This window comes from Ambystoma mexicanum, chromosome 3q (assembly GCF_040938575.1).
Source record: "Ambystoma mexicanum isolate Mex_15411 chromosome 3q, UKY_AmexF1_1, whole genome shotgun sequence".
NCBI lineage: Eukaryota > Metazoa > Chordata > Amphibia > Caudata > Ambystomatidae > Ambystoma > Ambystoma mexicanum.
The window spans coordinates 304,963,019-304,981,558 of record NC_090926.1 but is presented as its reverse complement, the minus strand read 5'-3'; the positions used below and the strand labels follow the sequence as shown (position 1 = coordinate 304,981,558).

The window sequence follows — 18,540 nt, the reverse complement described above, 5'->3', positions numbered from 1 at the left end:
GCGTTGGTGACAGCCGATGGACCAGGTAAGTGAAGAGCTGTCACTGAAGACCGTAATGCTAACCTGTTCTTTCTTGTCTTTATAGGTGTTGCTGAAGACTGGATTCAGGATGGTAAGCCTTTTTCCTTAGGCCCAGGATCAGATGCAGAAGACACGATGAGCGTTCTGCTGCAGAGGATGCAGAATAACGCAAAGCAAGATTCATCCATCGGGTGTGGTTTAAATGGCCTCCTGTAGTGCTTAGGTGTCTCCTTCCACAGCCACGCCTAGGTAAGAAAAGAGTTCCTGCTTTCCAGAAGAGTTCGTGTTCTGAATCTAGGGAGTGGCTCCTGCCCCACCCAACAGGAAAAGTAGTTCCAAACAGAAGAGGATCAGAGGCTCAACTGGCAGGCAAGTAAGCAGCATGGTCTGCTGCAGGTAAGTCCACCCAAGCATTATGAGCCCGGCGCTTCCAGCGCTGGGACTGGGCATATTTATGAGCCTGGTGCCACTGGGGCCAGGACTGGGTCCAAAAGGTCCCAATTGGGACTGGTTGGCACTCGGAACCTGGGTTATGGATCTGCTTCCAAGGGAGTTGGGAAAACCCTGACCTTTTGGAAGCAGAGATCATGACAGTCCTTATACGCGGATGACCTGTTAATTTATCTGGCGAACCCGCGAGTCTCTTGTCCCATTGTGTCACATCTGTTAGATAGATATGGTGCGTTCAGTGGACTCTGCGTCAACTGGGCAAAGTCCATACTATTCCCGATCAAACACATAGATATGGCAATCCCAGAAGTGTGCCCTTATCGAATAGAAAGGGAACAATTTAGATATCTCGGTATACAAGTCACACACAAACTGACGGACTATGTAGAGAAAAACCTATACCCCGTGATGACAAGATTCAAGGAGGATGTCCGCCATTGGATATCACTACCGCTCACATTACTAGGACGCGCAGCGCTTTTTAAAATGATGGCTCTCCCCCGCTTTCTTTATGTGTTACAGAATGCACCACTGCCGATAACACCCAATGAGTTTCACAAGATAGATCAAACTCTCAGGAAGCCGCTATGGAAAGGGGAACACCCGAGGATGGCACTCGCTACATTACAGAGATCCATATGGGAGGGAGGAATAGGGCTCCTTCGGTTACAGACCTATTATTGGGCCAGTCAAATGGCAGTGGTAAATGATAAACTACACGGGGACACCACCCTACCGCACAACAGGTTACAAGAGAATGCTGTGAAGGAAAAACCCGTCATGAACCTCCTCTATGGGAAAAAAGACTGTCATATTGTCCCGTCCATGTCATCACATATAACCCTGGTCTGGACAGATACACATAAATACCTAGGTTGGGACAACAAATTAACCTTAGCACAACCACTCTGGAATAATAAACATCTTCCAGAGGTGAACAAACTCCCCAAATGGCAATTATGGACCCAACTAGGTATTATGAAAATTGGTGATATGGTAAAAGAGAATGAGATAGTAGCATTTGAGGAACTCACTGCCACCTTTGAACTTCCAGCTGCCGAATACTACCATTACATCCAACTGAAACACGCGCTGCGGAACCACCTCCCTGAATTAAGCGACATACCCGAGTACTCCCCGCCAGAGCGTAATGTGTTCCCAGAACTGCTAGTGCAGAAAGTCACATCGACCTTGTACAGTGCTATTAACTCCTTCGCTACGAAAGAGTTGTCGAGCCTGCAAGACAAGTGGGAGAGGGAGGTAGGAGACATAGTTCCAGAGGAATGGGTGACTGCATTGATGTACCCTAGAGAAATAGCCATCTCTTCTAGACTTAGATTAATTCAGTTGAAGATATTACATAGGGTTTATTACCCAAGGGTAGCACTATTTAAATGGGGAAAGGCTACAAATCCACTCTGCTTGAGATGTAAAAGAGAGGAAGGCTCCTATTATCACATTCTGTGGGAATGCGCCGCTTTTCAACAATTTTGGCAACAGTGTTGTGACGAGTTGTCAAGGGTGATGGGGAAAAGGATAGTTGCAAGTCCAAAACAACTACTGCTGGGGATGGAAGGGGATATTGACCTTACAAGGTAAGAAAAAGCGCTTTTATCCACCACCACAGCGATACTTAAGAGAAACATAGCGCAACTCTGGGGCTCCGAAAGAACACCGAGCTTCGAACAATGGATCACGGATGTGGATATCTGCATAGCCATGGAAAAGAGAGTCTATACTGCCAGGGGATGCCCAGAGAAAGCGCTAAAAATAAGCAAAGGTGTGAAGACGTGCACTAAATAAATGACTTTCAACATTGTAAGGTTATGCTATGCAGAGACTTGCAGATATGTTGGTAGGCTTAATGTGGAAGAGAGAGAACAGTGCAATAAATTGGCACTCTATTGTGTAAGTGACCAGAGAGAGGACTTACGGGTGGGCAGGTATGGGAAGTTTTGCTTACCCCAATGTGTGGGGCTGTTTGTTTTTATGTTTTCAAAAAACCAATAAATAGCGTTATTAAAAAAAAACAAAAAAAAAAATGCACATGAAGTATTTAGCAATGAGACATCCATTTTTATCCCTAACAGAAGCACAAGTGATATTTTCCTTGAAATTATCCGATTTAAGAGGGATGCTGGGGAAGATCATGAGGGTATAAATAGATGCCTTGAGAAAAATTCAATCAATTTAAAGAAGAACATGTGGTATCAGCACATGAAGGAGGTGTCAGACTAGAGCTGCTGTGTGTGTTCTCTCATCCCTTATGCCAGAACATTTATCGCAAAGGAAATACCTGTACATGTTGCAAAGTGCCTAAGCCATCTAGCAGCATACACGACAAGAGGAGAATTTGAAGGAAGATGGGCAACCCTACGATGGAGGTCGATAAGGATATTCCCACATGAAGATGAATACATCAAAACACAGAAAATGGAAAAAGACCCAGACTGGAAAAGCAGAATGCTTATGTACTCACTCAATGGTATGACTGGAGACCGATAAGGATTGTTGAACAAAAGAGATTGGGTTGTGCAGACGCATGGCAAACACCGGGATTGCCAAGATGCTGGGAGAGACCTCAGCTATTAGTATATGGATGAGTAACAACCATCACAGGATTGGAAGACCAAATGTTAGCATAATATGATATGATATATGATAGGTTATTTATGACGCGCTTAATACCCTGAGGTTTCTAAGCGCGGACACGGGAATCAAACCGGTGGTGCACTGTGTCGTCTTGCTTCTCAGGAGAGCATGTTGACCCCGAGCTATCCTCCCAAGACTGTGCATGCAGTGCACATTTATTGATGACAGCACCAGTACAGATAGTACAAATAGTGAATGATGGATGCCTGAAAGAATGGGCTTAGTATTCAAAATTATTTACATAGGTTGAAAATGAAGCAGGAACTGTATCCATACTGCCAATGAAGAATACAACATTGTGTTTCAGAAACAGGGGTCTGACCAAATTTAGAGAAAATACAGGATGCAAGCAAATAATTGATGTACCGGGAAAAAATGGAGGAACTGGCGTGCTAATGGACCACAATAGGGCCTGTTGGTTCAAAGCCTTTCTGCAGCTGCATAAAAACTGCAGAGGGATATGCTCTATAGTAATCATACATGTTCCTGCATTGGTGATTCCCCAAAGTAATCTCCATATCGACGATTTTCCAAAAGTGGATTCACACCAAGGAAGGAAGAGGTTGCATAACAGCATTCGATTGAAGAAAGAGAACTATGTCTCAGCAAAATCAATAGTAGTGCATCATGAGATTCCAGCTGAGCATAAACTGTTCAGTAGAATGGCAGTCTTATTTACAGCCATATTCATGCCAGGATTTCAGACTGCAGTGAATGCCAAGTGGTTACAAATAACCAAGTTGGAGATGTTACAAACAAACACGACAATAAAAGGATTCAATGCAATTGGAGAAGAACTGGGGGCCATCAGGCGCATGACCCTCCAAAACGAGTATGTCTTGGACTTGATTACAGCAACGGAAGGTGGCATGACCGCCAAGATCGTTCCTTCTTGCTGTACGTACATACCTACCCATGATTAAGAAAACAGAACCGACAGAGGCAATAAATATGTTGTCAACCCTGCATACAAAAATGGAGGAAGAAATAGATGAGACCGAAGATGATGACTGGTGCTCAACCGTGTTCTCATGGGTTCCAACCCGGCTAGCAAATGCCTTCAAGCTGCTTTTAGCAATTCTAGTGTTCGTATTGCTTGGATTCTGTCTTGTAAGTATAATCGTAGTACAGTGTAAAAAGACAGCAAAGAAAGTTATTGGAATGAAGTAAATAAGGGATGTGAATGGTGTGACTGACAAGCACACAGACTGAAAGTACCACCGTGAGCACCTGAACGGACGTCCCCTTGCACACCCAGAAACAATGTTTTATTACCCCCAATGCTCATAACTATGTGGGACGTTGGGTATTCGGTCAACCGACTGCGTAGTATTGCCATATTACCTGGAGTGTGGATGAGCATATAAAGAATGCAGGTGACCTGGGGGAAGAAGATATGGATTCTGAAGAAACTAAAATGTGAATGCCAGTGAAATAATTAAATAGGACTGGGTTTCACACTGGAACAGGATGTGCACCATGGGAAGCAGCAGCCCAATAACCATGTAGATGCTGGAGAGAACACCAGCTTTAACAGCACCTCAAATCTTGTCATGTGGCGATCCTAAAGCCAAGACAATTTCAGTATTTTTGCCAGCACAAACCGGGTCTTTGCAACTGCATTAATTGTAGCCACAGCATAATGCCCAAACATGGCTGATGTTAGCCCTGGTGCAATGTCATTTGCAACACAAACCAAAGAATCCAAACAGGACCATACACTCATAGTACCCAATTATTATGTATTTATTAAATTCAATACCAAAGTCTAAAAATTCTGATTAGATCAGTTGACATATTGACATCACCCAAAATATACATATCAATACATGTCAAAACCACATAGATATGGATTACCATTTTAAAAAGGAAATGAATCTAACACACAGTTGTTAGGCAGAATCCTGTGCAGTTCCCTTCCTTGGGGAACACTGCAAAAAGATTAAGACTACAAGAGTAAGCAGTAAACCCAATTGGTAGCAGTCTGTACCACCCAGATTTACATGGTAGCTGTGGCTGAGCAGTCGGACCTCTCTCAAGAAGAGTAAGGCAGTATATAGAGTATACACAATAGGGCTAAAAACACAGTGGAACAAGCCAACACTGACCAGAGCTTTGTATCAAAAGTATATATTTATTTAGCACACACTTTAGAAAATACACTAGCACTATAAGTCAAATCAAGTTCAAAACACAATCATGAAAGTATTTACACCTCCCCCAGCAATTACTAGACAAGTCTAAGTTAAAACACCACTTTTTGTCAAAACAGAGGTGAGCGCGTAACTTAGATGGCACTCCATTAATTAGGTTAAAGGGAGAGAAAAAGGCAGGTCATAAAAATAAAACAATTCCCAACACTTTTCTAAGTCCAAAGCAAGTCAGTGAAGGCAGTATACACTGTAGAGCCAAAGTTCATAGGCCAGACCCACTTTAAATGGAGCAAAGCGAAATGTGTCCAGGATCACACTGTTTAAAATGCACTAAAAGTCTTTGCAGAGTGTTCAAAAAAGGATGGGGCGATTTGAGAAGTAAAGTTAGAAGGTCTCGAGCCAACCCAGTTGGAAAGCCAAGGATTTAAGGGTCACCTTTAGCAATCCGAAGAAAGGAAGGCCAGGTCGAACACAGTACCTTAAAGAGAGAGGAAGCTCCAGCGGCGGTAGTTGTTCCTGGCAGTGGATGCAAGTCGTGGTTTCGACCAGGGGAAGAGAAGATCTCGTCGAGGAGGAAACTTGTAGTCGTTGCAATGCCCAGGGAAGAGACCAGCCGCGGAATTCGTCGGTAAAAGGTGCGTTCCTCTTATTCGCGGTCAAAGTGGTGAAGCTTGGCTTTCCGGTCGCCGGGGTGCTTGGCACGGGCGATTCGACCAAGAGACGTCTTTGGAAGGCGAAGTGGCGAACTGGTTGATCCCACCAGCTCAGAGGGAGGAGACGCTTCCAGCAGAAGATCTCTTGTCGTCGGGAAAGTGGTGAGGTTGTTGCAGCAGGGCTCCACCGGTGGCATTGTCGTTGCAGATGGCTCAGTTTCTTCCCTCTTCGAATTCTTAGGTCCTGTGGCGACTTCTGAAGTTCCAGCCCCAAAAGCCCTGCTTTTATGCAGAAAAAACCCCATTCAACAGCCTAGCTGTCACTCAAACATGCTAAGTGGTGAGCCGGGTGGCTCACCACTAGGCCAATCAGAATAGAGTGCGACTTGAGTTGCTAAGGCAACGCAGTCCAGGGTGCCAATTCCCCTCCCCACACATCCTGTGGAACCCAGACAGAGTGGCACCATTTGGAGGGCTTCTGTGGAGAAGCCCGCCAAAAAGTGGAACAAAGGGCTCGACCTTGGTCAGAGCTACAGAGACGGACACAAACGCCATTTTAGAAAAGAGTTCTAGCAAAAAGACCCAACGTGGATTTAATATTAAATAAATAAACCGGCGGTATCTTTAACATTGCACCAAAAAGTGGTGCGTTTAAAATCAATGGGAAAATCCCATAAGAAATATTCTGGTGGAATATTTTGCGTGGTAACCACTGCCACCAGCCAGAAACTCGACAAGGGGGGGACTGGACAGTGCCCCCTTGAAAACAGACCCAGGGGCAATATAATTAACCCCTTCCAGTACTTCCACAATATGATGGTTTGTACTGGTTCTGTTCACAATTTAGGACTAGTAAAGTCAATGGTGACTTTACATGCCCTGGGAGACAGTAGTCAGTTCCAGGGTATGGAGTCTATGTTTGGGGGTCACTATGACACCCCTGTGTTACTGCATTGAGGGTGCTGTGTAACACATACACAAAAAATAGATGATACCCTATGGAGTAAAGGACCCCATAGCCCACAAGCACACAAATAGTCCGAGACATACCTCAAATCATGCCTAAGAGTGGGAATAAAAGAGTCTCACTCTTAGCAGGAGAAAAAAACAAACCCCAAAAATCCAGCAAAGCTGCTGGGGGACTCACTAGGTTTGGGAAATTAGCCTTATAAGAGAATTCTCCCCAACAACAGTGTCCTCTATTACCATGATCACCTCATTCATATTAGCCTACAGAGCACACATTGTTTTAAAAACATGCAATGCTGGAATGTATATAGGTTTATTGAGCACATTCCATAAAGCATAAACACCACTCAAATTGTTAAAGCAGGTGTATTCTAGCATCAAATTGTTTCACGTTTGCCCAACATGTTTCGTTGAACATGAAACCATAGTCTAATCGCATTAACTTCTTCAGATTCCCTTTTCCAATTCTCGCCCATTTTTCTTATTTGGCCTAAAGGCAGGAATATCTATCAATATTTCTCCAATATGGACGGTCCTTGGAGACAACATTAATACATATTATGCTGTGTCCCATTACTCTGATATGATCACTTATTCCAATCTTTCAGGGAGATTCAATCCTTCCTCTTGGTTGTATTAGTTTCTTATGAGCCAGTATTTCTCAAACTTGGCAGCGTTGCCTTGATTCCAGACCATGTAAATTCAATAGCACATGTCTATGACCCAAGGAGAACAATTTGATCTGGCGCAACTGTGTCCAAACGCCAGAGCTGTCCCCCACTTGTGGTTTCAGTCATGATCCTCAAACAGTAGGTCTTCTAATACTGCCCGATGAGCAGCCGATCCTCCTCCCATCGCGAAAGGAAGATTAGAAGTCCTACACTATTCGCAAAGGGAAGAGGATCACCTGCTTGCTATGGGATTTAGCACCAGTGAACAACAACATACATCTTGCTCACAGTGGTATGCAAACGGAAGTGACTTAATTGGTGAGCTACAAACAGCAGCAGCAAGAGTATGGGAATATATGGGAAGGTTTGGGAGAACAGTGGGAGGTGTGGGGTTCAGGCGACAGCAAGAGGAACATGATGTACCAAACATAAGGCAGCATTGCAGACAGGTGGAGAGGGTACTTACGAAGAGCTTGAGGAACTTGAGAATACGTTTGTGGGTGAGAATGTACAGTGTGTTTCCCGAGTCTGGATCAATGACAGGCAATCGATGTATACGGTTCTTAATCAATGAGGACACAGCATCAAACAAGCTAAAAACAAAAGAGATAATAAATCAGCCGAGAAATAATCATCGCCATAGTATGGTTTTACAGTAGAAAGGAAGGGAAAAGGACACACTACCAGCATTACAAGAGAATCCGGTACAGGTCTGCTAGGGAGCACCACTGGAGTATGGATCCATACGCACAGGGCAGTACAGTCCGACAGTCCGATATCAGGCTGAAATGGAGGGACTCGCCATGAGAGAGGCAGTGCCACCTCTGTTTAGCAAAAGCAAAACTCACCAAAAATAGATTGCTTCAATGCTGCATTGCTCCCAAAGGATTTCTCTCACTTCTGCAATGTTCACATCACAGTTTCCACTGCATATTAAGTCAGTTTGATGAACCATTACAATGAATACAAAAAAAGGCCAGATGCCAATAACAAAACAAAAAAATGCCAATGGGGGAAAAAAAGCTGGATGGGCATAGAATAGCGATGGAAAAAGTAAAGAAGGAGATCTGTGGAGGGTAGGCGTTGGAGGGGTAGAATTAAAAAAGGAATCAAACCAAAACTTGTCAAAAGAAAACATTTATTGCAAATAATTGTTTGCGCATTTTCATGAGAAAGAGCAAATCGATATTCGGACCCGCAATACAATCTTTAACACGATTAGGTTGAGGACCTTAAGCAGCTGGGACAAGTAGGTGCATACATGTAAGTATCAGCAAGCAGTCTTACCTGGCATTGGGGGAGATGCAGACCAGCGGCTTAAAGGAGTCTTGTAAATATACCTCTAAGGGAGTACAGAAACTTGAGTTAGAACAAAAGGTAATGAATCAGGACCTCCTTAGCTGTACTTTCAACAGTTAAAATCATGGTGGTACAACGTGCAACCCGGTGCTTGTGCTGAATGTATTTATTACAGACCCACTGTACAGCACAGAGTACATGTGAAAGTCAGAATACAAAACAAGTGCTTACAAAAATAATGGAGGAGCAGAAAGAGAGATGGAGAGGGAGAGGGAGGTGCGGGGTAAAGGAGAGTCCTCACCATTGTGCTTCTAGCACTCAGGCTTTAGGAGGGGTGAGATTGCAGAGAAAGGGGGCTGTGGTTAGGACTGATTGGGAGAGTGACTAGATAGACGGGTAGAAGTCTGAGGTGGGAATAGCAATAAGGTTGTAAGGATAACCCCCTTACCTCTCCATGTCTCGATCTTATGCTCCTCCAGTTCGTAGATTTGCACCTAAAATACAAAGTGGTAGAGGTCGCAACTCTCAATTAGCTTAGAGGGGCACCAAACCGGACCAAAAGGTAGCTCATTGGGGCTTTGGGCCAGGCCAATGTCATCCCCTAGAGGCTTTGGCCAGTATTTTCTCAGAACATCTCCTTGCAGGTCTACAACAGCACAGAGGGAGGGGCTTGGCAGTCCTGGATTACACTAGTGGGGTCAATGGCTGCTTAGGTAGTTTCTGGTAGTCCAAGGCACCTCACAAAAACTCAGTCCAACATCAGTTTATGCAGGGTCATGGCCAATGCTGGATAAGCTGGATAAGCAGGATTGTGGACAGTCCAATGTCAGCTCAGCTAATCGAATCTGGCAAATATCACACAGGGGCCTGTTAATATTGACTTACAGGGGAGCAGGCCAATCTCGGTTCAGAAGAGCTCAAGCAAGGTCAATCTGACATCGAAAGGTTTCAGCCACGTTAACATCCCTTAAGAGGGGTTTGTTCAGACCATTGTCAGTAATGTAGGGCCTTGAATATATTTACATAAACTCAAAGACTCCAGCCAGCAGTTACTGAGAGGCTTCTTCCAGGGCAATATCAGCTAAGTGCAGCTTTAGTCAGGGTTTCATCTGCTCACGGACTCTACGGAGGGCAACATTGGGACAGAGGATCTAGGTAGAGCAATGCACTTGGGGTCTGCTCCAGCTTGCATAGGCGTGATCACACAGGATTAGGCAGTATGGCTCCTCAATATGGAAAAATAAACACACATCCCTGAGGTTTACAGTACTGCTGACTGCTGCCAAACGGGGCAAATCAAGAGAAAAACAGAAAGGTTGCACAAAGGGACTCATTCTCAGTACTATCATTCTCAGTACTATCATTCTCAGTACTATCACCCCATTGACTCACCCAAGCCCATTAATCTGCAGCACCAGCAGCACTCCCGGTGGTATCGACTAGATATTTTTAAGATTGCTCCAGTCTATTGGAACTTATGTGACTAAAGACAGAAGTACGATGGGCAAAGACAGAGATAAGTGGAAGAAAAAGGATTTTGAGTCACAGAATTAGTAAGGAATTAAATGCGATTGAAAAGAAGAGTGATGAGGAAGAGAAAGGTGAATGTGAAGGAGAGCACAGCCAGACCCAGGAGTCTAGAGCCCTACTGACCCGCTTCACTCCCTACGTTACCCTCTTCCAGAGATGCTGCTTACCAAGGAAGACTTGTAGTATCTATGGAGAATATTTATGAAGTCTGTAATTGTCAGCATCCCTGTGAAAATAAAGAACTGGATTACAATCCCTGCAATCACCATCACAGGACGAATTTACCATCTCACCCAATAAAACTCACTTTCTCAGTACCCACAAACTGAATTACAAAGACAGTCCTACATGTTTGTAATCACACACCTGCATACTACCATGCTGCCAAACACTGACAGCCACAAATACATATGCAATAACGGGGATTGCTAATCGTATCCCAAGCACATACTCCCCATTCTGAACCAACACTTTGCAAAGATGTCCAAATATCTTCCTGGGATTATATTCCAGACATTTTTAAAATTACAAATTATTCTCCGACGACGGTCCCAGAGGCACTAGGTCATTTTAAGTCCACTTGAGGTAAGACTTCATCAAACTATACCTTGGCATACAGGTCCTCAACTCTTAGTATAAGTCTGTACTGCCTACAGGATCTTGGTAGAATGGCAGAGCAGCCAGGCTGATCAGAGGAGCAAGATGTGAGCTGTAGTTAAGTGCACCGAACCCAGTAAGTACAATAGTCCAAAGAAACACTTACACATAAAATGTTGTATTAAAATATACATTTATTATATTTGCACAAGGAAGGTAGATAAATACTTAATTCACTTAACCAACACACATAGGAATTCTTAATAATACTTCTCAAAGTTCATTACTTCAATAGTAGTTGCTCGCCTTACAATTGTTAGTTTGACACTAATGGCAGTCTCCCGGTCTACCGGAGAGCACAATCTAGCACCCTGGAACGAAAAGGTATAGCTCTAGACACAATTAGAACAGAGAACGTCTTCCCTCGCCATAATTCAGCTCTATATGTGCCCTCGCTACAATTTACATTTATTTATCTAGGCCTAGAGGTGTATCCCCTCCCAGCCTCAGTCACTTTTTATAGTACTTTTTAGATAACAAACCTTCTTGCTTGTAACAGTGTTCTGCTAATGTTAAAACCTATTAACGAACCTAGCTGCTTATCTATGAGCTCTCGAACTCTGCACATACATTTTATGAGGCTGTACCCAATGCATACAACAGATGGAGAGAGTGCAAGGTAGAGAAGCATACATCGGCATCATTTAACACTTAATGATTTTGTCATTTTTTTCAATATACTGGAGTCACAAATTTCCACGTTATAAAAAAAAGAAAGGAGGTTTTCATTGACAAATCTTCAACGAATTCTCACTTCGATAAATAAACATTTTTATAACACATCTTTTCATCATCAGACGACCCTCCAAGGCTCTCTCTAATTGCACATTAATCACATTTAATTAAGGATGACAAGTCATATCACTGTACCTGAATCAATCTACAATGCCCCAAACGTGGGCTTCAAACCACAGGAGTCCAGTCTAGCCCATCATGGGCTCAATGACACAAAATCCCTTTTGTCTAATCCAAAGACACTGCTCAATTTAAATTACAATTCACAGTAATGCTATGAAAAACATTTCAAAACCTGCTCTGCGGTTACTCAACTAAATATAAGGTTTAGATCAATACAGTAAGCAACATAAGATAAGTCAATATACTTTCATCGCATATAATGCAAGCACATTTCTATTGCATTAAAATAAAAAGACCATACCTTAAAGCACAGCATTCAAGTCAGCAAAACATATTGCAAATTTGGTATAGGGCAAAGACCCCCTGTAATTAGGACCTTTGGACACAGCAAGGCTCAAACCAGCCAGTGCCCATATGTGGGCTTCATGATGTTTTTTTTAGGGTAAATGCGGAAAGTCCCTAATTATAAAACCTACTTGTCAATTGATGGACAGACTCCCAGCTTCTAATGCAAATCTATGTAGCAGGAACGTTAAGGTACTGTAATAGGTTGTGATATGTATCAACAACTTAATTGGTACATCCCCATCACCTTTAAGCGTGGGTAAACAATTTCAATGCTCAGCGACTTGTCTGTTGCACACATAAAAGTGTGCATTGTCTGCCTGTGTCTGGTTATCAATCAGCAGCCAAAAGTGTCTTACGAGTCTAAAGCCACATTTATCTGTGCCCAGAATAATATTTCTGGGACAGGCTGCCCTAAACCAATTATGTGTTTTCTATATCAGTCTCCTGATTTTCGCTTTGGACGACTGGTATCCTAATACGGTTATCGGACTTCAAATAAAAGCTTCTATGTATAAAGGGCAAGCAAGGCCCTTTTACACAGTAAATCTATAGAGGACCGCTGCTCTATTCCTTTTTTTGGGGAATTAAAGATTCATTCACTTGCATGGCTTGCTGCCTCAGTGTGTAAGTACATACAGACTATGCACAATTGAATATGAACACATGGCTGCTTGTATCTATGTATATCTTAACTATCAAGCATTTTACTAAAACGAATGGATTATATGTAGAAAGGAATATAAACACATTACATGGCTGCATCTACAAAATTAGGCTTATATATGCCATTACAGGCTTATTGCGAATTGAGTGTTTCTTGCTGAATAAAGCACTGCCTTTTGTCTAGGCTCTATATTCCAACTATATTATTGTGTGCTGCCCATTAAGCGTGTAGCTGTCAGAGTCTGTGTGAGAGGAAGCTTTCAGCAGAATTCCAAATGGAACTAAAATACCCAATTATAGGCATTAAAATCTTTTCAGATGCCTTTCTTTAGAATTCATTTTTTTCAAGCCACACATGATATGATAGGTTATTTATAACGCGCGTATTAATACCCAGAGGTTTCTAAGCGTGGACCTGGGGATCGAACCTGTGTTCCTTCGTGTCGTCTTGCTTCCAGGCGAGCAGGTTGCCGCTGTGCTATCCTCTCGGAACAACGTCGTATATAAATAAATGGTAGCATATTTATGTAGTCTACTGTTGGGCTATACCAGAGGAGAGGAGGAACCCATTAATTTTAAACCACACAGTTGCCTTTTAAATTGATTTTTGATATAAAACGATTTATGTTATTTGTAAAAGTTATATATTCACATAAAATTCTACATGCATTGAACATAGCAACTGGAATATTTTTTGCTATAGACTAACAGACCAAGTATTAAAAGAGACAATGACGTTACCTCGAAGTTCTGTGACATTATAAAGGCGACATTATGCCATATTTAAATACTAGCCGAAAAGCCCATGTACATTGGCTAATGTGCGTAAAGGAAGACATTGGGCCTCATTATGGGTCCGGCGGTAACCCTGCCGGTAGTACCGGCGGGTTGCTGAAGGACCCGTTATACTTTACTGGCACCTGACTTCCCGGTGCCACCGAGCTTTTACAAGTCCGGCGGCAGTACATTTGGTAATCCCCATTCCCAAGGAGTCCTATCGGACTCTATGGGAGTGGGGACACGGGAGCAGCGGTGCCGGTGCTCCCGTGACAAGTGTGCCTACCGTGGCCGCTGCGCTCAGCATGGTCAGAACGATCTGGCACAGCGGCTTCGGCAGGCTTGAATTGTAGTTTGCCAGTCCGGAAACAAGGGTGTTGGTGAGTTAACCGGCATCGTTGTTTCCAGACCGGAAACATTGTAATGAGGCTCATTTTCAGAGTGTCAATATATTATGTGGTGTATTTTAATGTAATTTATGTTAATAGAAAAAAGAAAATGCTTGTAAAGGATCTTGCTCCTTTTAAGTGGAGGAGTAGTAACTACAAACAATATCACAGAATCCACTGAAAGTTCAACACAGTACATACAGCCAATTGTTTTATCTTCTACTCATTGTTTTGGATTCTACTTATGGGTTTTGGACTCAAATATATAATGTTGAGGGATGTCAGAGTAATACAATTCACATGCAGAATGTTTCGAAGTAGACATTAGATCATTAAAATAAAGTAAATTGAAGTCAAGGTTTAAAGCGTACATGAAGAATATTGATATAATAGACACCAACAAATATCACAATTAATAATTGCATAATACATAATTACATACATTGAAAAAAGTAATTTCTTTTGTTAGAGAAATAGTGCTTAATCAAATGAATTTGTTTTTTAAATGTATACATTTTCTTATTGTATGCAACTTGAAGTATGCCGTTACCATGTCTTGGGCCTTTTCTGCAGCTAATTTTATGTTATTTTTGAGAAAAACACAAATTCGTTTGCCTGGAAGATGAACTTGAAGTCTTATTGTTGTATGTTTAAGGCAACTGCTCCTTCTAGCAGTGATAACAGGCAAAGCAGGCAGGACGGCTTCAGACAAACATACATCTGTCATTATTATTTTCTTTTTTTTTGTGTTTAATTGTATTAACAATTTTTACAAATTCTGTCCATATTTTCTTGCGTTTTTCACGGTTTCCCATTGTGGATATCGTGCAGTTTTCTGTTTGCTTGGACTACCAATGCAATTTTCTTTTATAGATTAATTTCCTCCAGCTTCAGTTTTTCCAAAAGATTCGCTGTAGCCACTGTGAAAAGATGTGGAATTGCCACACATTAGCATATTCCACCAAGTTTCTTCATTTGTGGTTAGGTGCCGAGCTCTGTGTGGATGGAGATAGATGGTTCGCAGGTTTTCCATTCCTGAGCAATGAAGGAGGAGATGGCGCAGTGTTTCAGTTTCCATCTTCTTACAATAGCGACAGTTTTTGGTAGTTGACTGTTTTCTACGAAAGAGAATCTCATTGGTTTTCAATAAGTTTAACCTTGCTCTTAAAACGGTTGTTCTCAGTCGTTTATCTGGAAACTTTTTTAGATAGTTTCTGACTATTTTTTGCGTGTTCGTTGTATGCTGTGTGGAGACTGAGATCTTCTGCTTTGTCTAGAGTCTCAATCCAATCTTGTATTTTAAGTTTTTTCTTTATTTTTCCCGGGATCCGTTCTATGTCCCATTCTGAACATCCGATTTTGTCCGCTTGTTCCAGTAGTCTACTGTACCAGCTTGTTATCGTTGGTTTTTTTTCACTCTTCAACTCTTGAAGTATGATGTCCAGGATTTTTGGTCGTGGGTTCCTTATGATTTTGCCCAGGAATAATAGGCTGTTTCTCGTGACCACAGGTTCCAATGATTGTAGACTCAGTTCGCGTCGAATGATTGCAATGGGAGTGGAGTTTGGAAGTCGTAGTACTCTGCGCCAAAATATAGCTTCAAGTTTAGCCCACAGTGTCTTCGGCAGATGTGGCATGGCTTCGGCTCCGTAGGTCAAAGTTGGACAGACCTTTGCTCTATAAAAGTTTATGAGTGGAAGAATTGAGAATTTCCCGAATTTCCTATCCAAAGACACTGCCTGTGCTGCTAAAGTTTTTGTTTTGGAAAACAGATGTACTTGCATCGTTTTATCAATTTTACTGGACGAGAGTTTCTCCCCTAGGTAAGTACAGCTTTTGACTATTTCTAGTTTCTTCGAATTTGCGAACCATTGCGATCTTATGTTCGGTCTCGTTGGTTTTTCTAAGACCAAAATTTTCGTTTTTGAAGTATTAAGCTCCAGGTCATTTTTCTTCAGATAGGCTGTGAGACTGTCTATTTGTCTCTGGAGTCCAATTGCCGTTTGATCTATTAGTAGAATGTCATCTGCATACAGCAATCTTGTCACTTTTGAATCGCCTATTTGCGGAGGAAATGATCGAGTGTCGTTTTCGGAATCTGCTATGTCGGCCATATAGGCCTTATACAGCACCGGCGCCAGAGGGCAGCCTTGTTTCACACCTCTGGCCGTTTTTATGCTTTCAGACATCAAGCCTACTTCGTTGAGCCGGATTTTGATGGACGTTTCGCTATATAGGGCTTTCACTGGATCAAGAATGGATGGTGGACATTTTTGTTTCTCCAGTTTTCTCCACTTTTTTTCCCTATTTACGCAGTCAAAAGCTTGGACCAGATCAATTGAGGCAATGAATATTGATGGTTGCCCCTCAAACACTTGATTTTAGGATGCTAATCAGCATAATGTTGACTGACGTTCCCAAATTCTTTTCGAACCCTGATTGGAAGGGGTCCGTTGTTTTTGCCTCTTTCTGCCATATCTGGAGTTCGTCCAACAGCAGTGATCCGAAAAGTTTGCCGAGAACATCTAATAGTGCGATCGGCCTATAAATTTCTCGGGTCGTCCCTCGGGCCCTTCTTATAAATTGGGACGATGTTTGCTGTCTTCCACGTATCAGGGATGGATCTCGAAATCCTCGATCTTCTGAAGATTTCTGATATTAGTGGAGCCCAAATTTCTGCATCCTGTTTCAAGTGGGCGTTGGAGATGCCATCTGGACCTGGGGCACGGGAGTTGTTCAGATTCTTGATCTTTATCAGAATATTCTCCTCTGAGCATACTATCCATTTGGAGTGGTCTTGAGTGGTTGATGTTGTTTCCCCTGGGTTAGGATCTTTGTATAAGTCATTGTAGTGCTCCCTCCATTTTTCTTCTGGGACACGGTTTATGGTTCTTATGTCCGTGGGTGCGATTTTGTGCTTTATGATGGTCCAGAACTGTGAGTTTTTTTGCACACTGCTCTTAGCATGTTCTCTGCATCCACTTGATATAGTTTCCATCGTATCGATTGTATCCACGATTTGTACAGTCTTTTGTTTTTGGTTGCCGAATCTGTATTTATTTGTGTTGGCTTTGTTCGTGCAAGCCGAATAGCCTTTCTTAGGTTTAATTTCTTTATCCTCAGTTCTTCGTTATGAGTATGTAAATGAGTTTTGTCATAAGTTCTATTGCGTCGTGGATGTAGGAAAGGGATCAAAAGAGGACGGTAATCCAGTTTTTCTTTCGAAGTGTTTCGGTTTTTTTGTCCGTTGTAAACTGCCGTGATACAGACTATGCCTTCTGTCGTAATTTTCAATCGGTTTCCTTGTTGGTTTATTTCCAGATTTTTCGGCATTATCACTGGCGTCTTTTTTTTTGCTGGCCACTTTGCAGTTAGTAAATTGTGATCACTGGCCGTGGTCTTCACTACCTTGAAACTTTTGGTTAGGAGATATAGCTCTTTTGAGGCAAAGATGTAATCAATTGTGCTTCTTCTGCCAGCACTTTCCCATGTTGGAATTCTGGATTTGGCTGATTCGAGGGAATTTAAGTTGTACAGATCCCGGGATTCCATCAGTTTTGCCCATGCTGTACCTCTCGCTATTGATTGTGCACTACCCATGTTATGAGGAGTCGCTTCCATCTTGAGTGTAGGACAGGTGGCATTTAAGTCACCGCATATCAAGATGTGATCCATGTCATACATTTCTGTTGCGTCTGTTAGAATTTTTTCCACGTTATTTAGGAATCCCTTGGTCTTTGTTATCAGTGGATTCCAGTAGATGTTTAATAATAGGATAAGATCCTGCCTGGATTTATTTTGCCTAGAGTCCTCTTTCTTCCATTCTAGCAATGTTGCCTGAATTGCCAGAGATGATATCAGGTTGTGGACTATACTGAGAGCTCCGCCAGTTCTTACGGCTGTCAGCAGGCCTGAAGTAGGACGTCCTCCATCTCCTTTTTGGGCCGGTGCGAGTACTACTTCAAAGCCGTCCAGGCTCGGCGGAAATAGCAACCAAGTCTCTTGCAAACTTATTAGGTCGAATAGGCCAAGATTCACCTCTCCTGGTTCCGTCAGGTGAATGTGGCCTCTTGTGTTCCAAGAGCCAAGGATGATGTTTTGCTCTGGTTCTTGGGCTGTGTGTTGCTCCTTTAACGTCTCTCCTTCTAGGTTGTCAGAGGGACGATTTGGTTGCTATTTCCTAACATATCTTGTCAACGCCGAAGGAATCCATGCCCATTTGTTAGGGTTCTTTTCTGCCTCTTTCGTCTGATTCTGCGTCGAGGTGTTTTCACGAATGGTACGTTTTTCTTTTTCTCTGGTGATCTGGGAAAGAAAAGGACCTTTAGGCTTTCTCGGAGATGTTCTTTGTGATTTCCTGTCGTTGTATGTCCAGCTGTCTTGGGAGAAGAGCTTTTCTCTGGTCTTTACTCTTTCCTTGTCACTTTTCATCTTTGAATCACTTTGATCC

At 42.5% G+C, this 18,540-nt stretch overlaps 1 protein-coding gene across 3 annotated transcripts in view; it reads right to left on the bottom strand.

Annotated features, from left to right (window-relative positions):
• PRKAG1 (protein kinase AMP-activated non-catalytic subunit gamma 1) overlaps positions 1-18,540 on the bottom strand; it is a 458,467-nt gene that overhangs the window by 312,297 nt on the left and 127,630 nt on the right. For all 3 annotated transcript variants that reach the window (XM_069653840.1, XM_069653841.1, XM_069653842.1), the window contains exons 5-8: positions 10,566-10,624; positions 9,317-9,362; positions 8,857-8,911; positions 8,036-8,162 (exon numbers count right to left, since the gene is read on the bottom strand). In XM_069653840.1, coding sequence (XP_069509941.1) covers positions 8,036-8,162; positions 8,857-8,911; positions 9,317-9,362; positions 10,566-10,624 — 287 coding nt within the window. The remainder of the gene's footprint in view (positions 1-8,035; positions 8,163-8,856; positions 8,912-9,316; positions 9,363-10,565; positions 10,625-18,540) is intronic.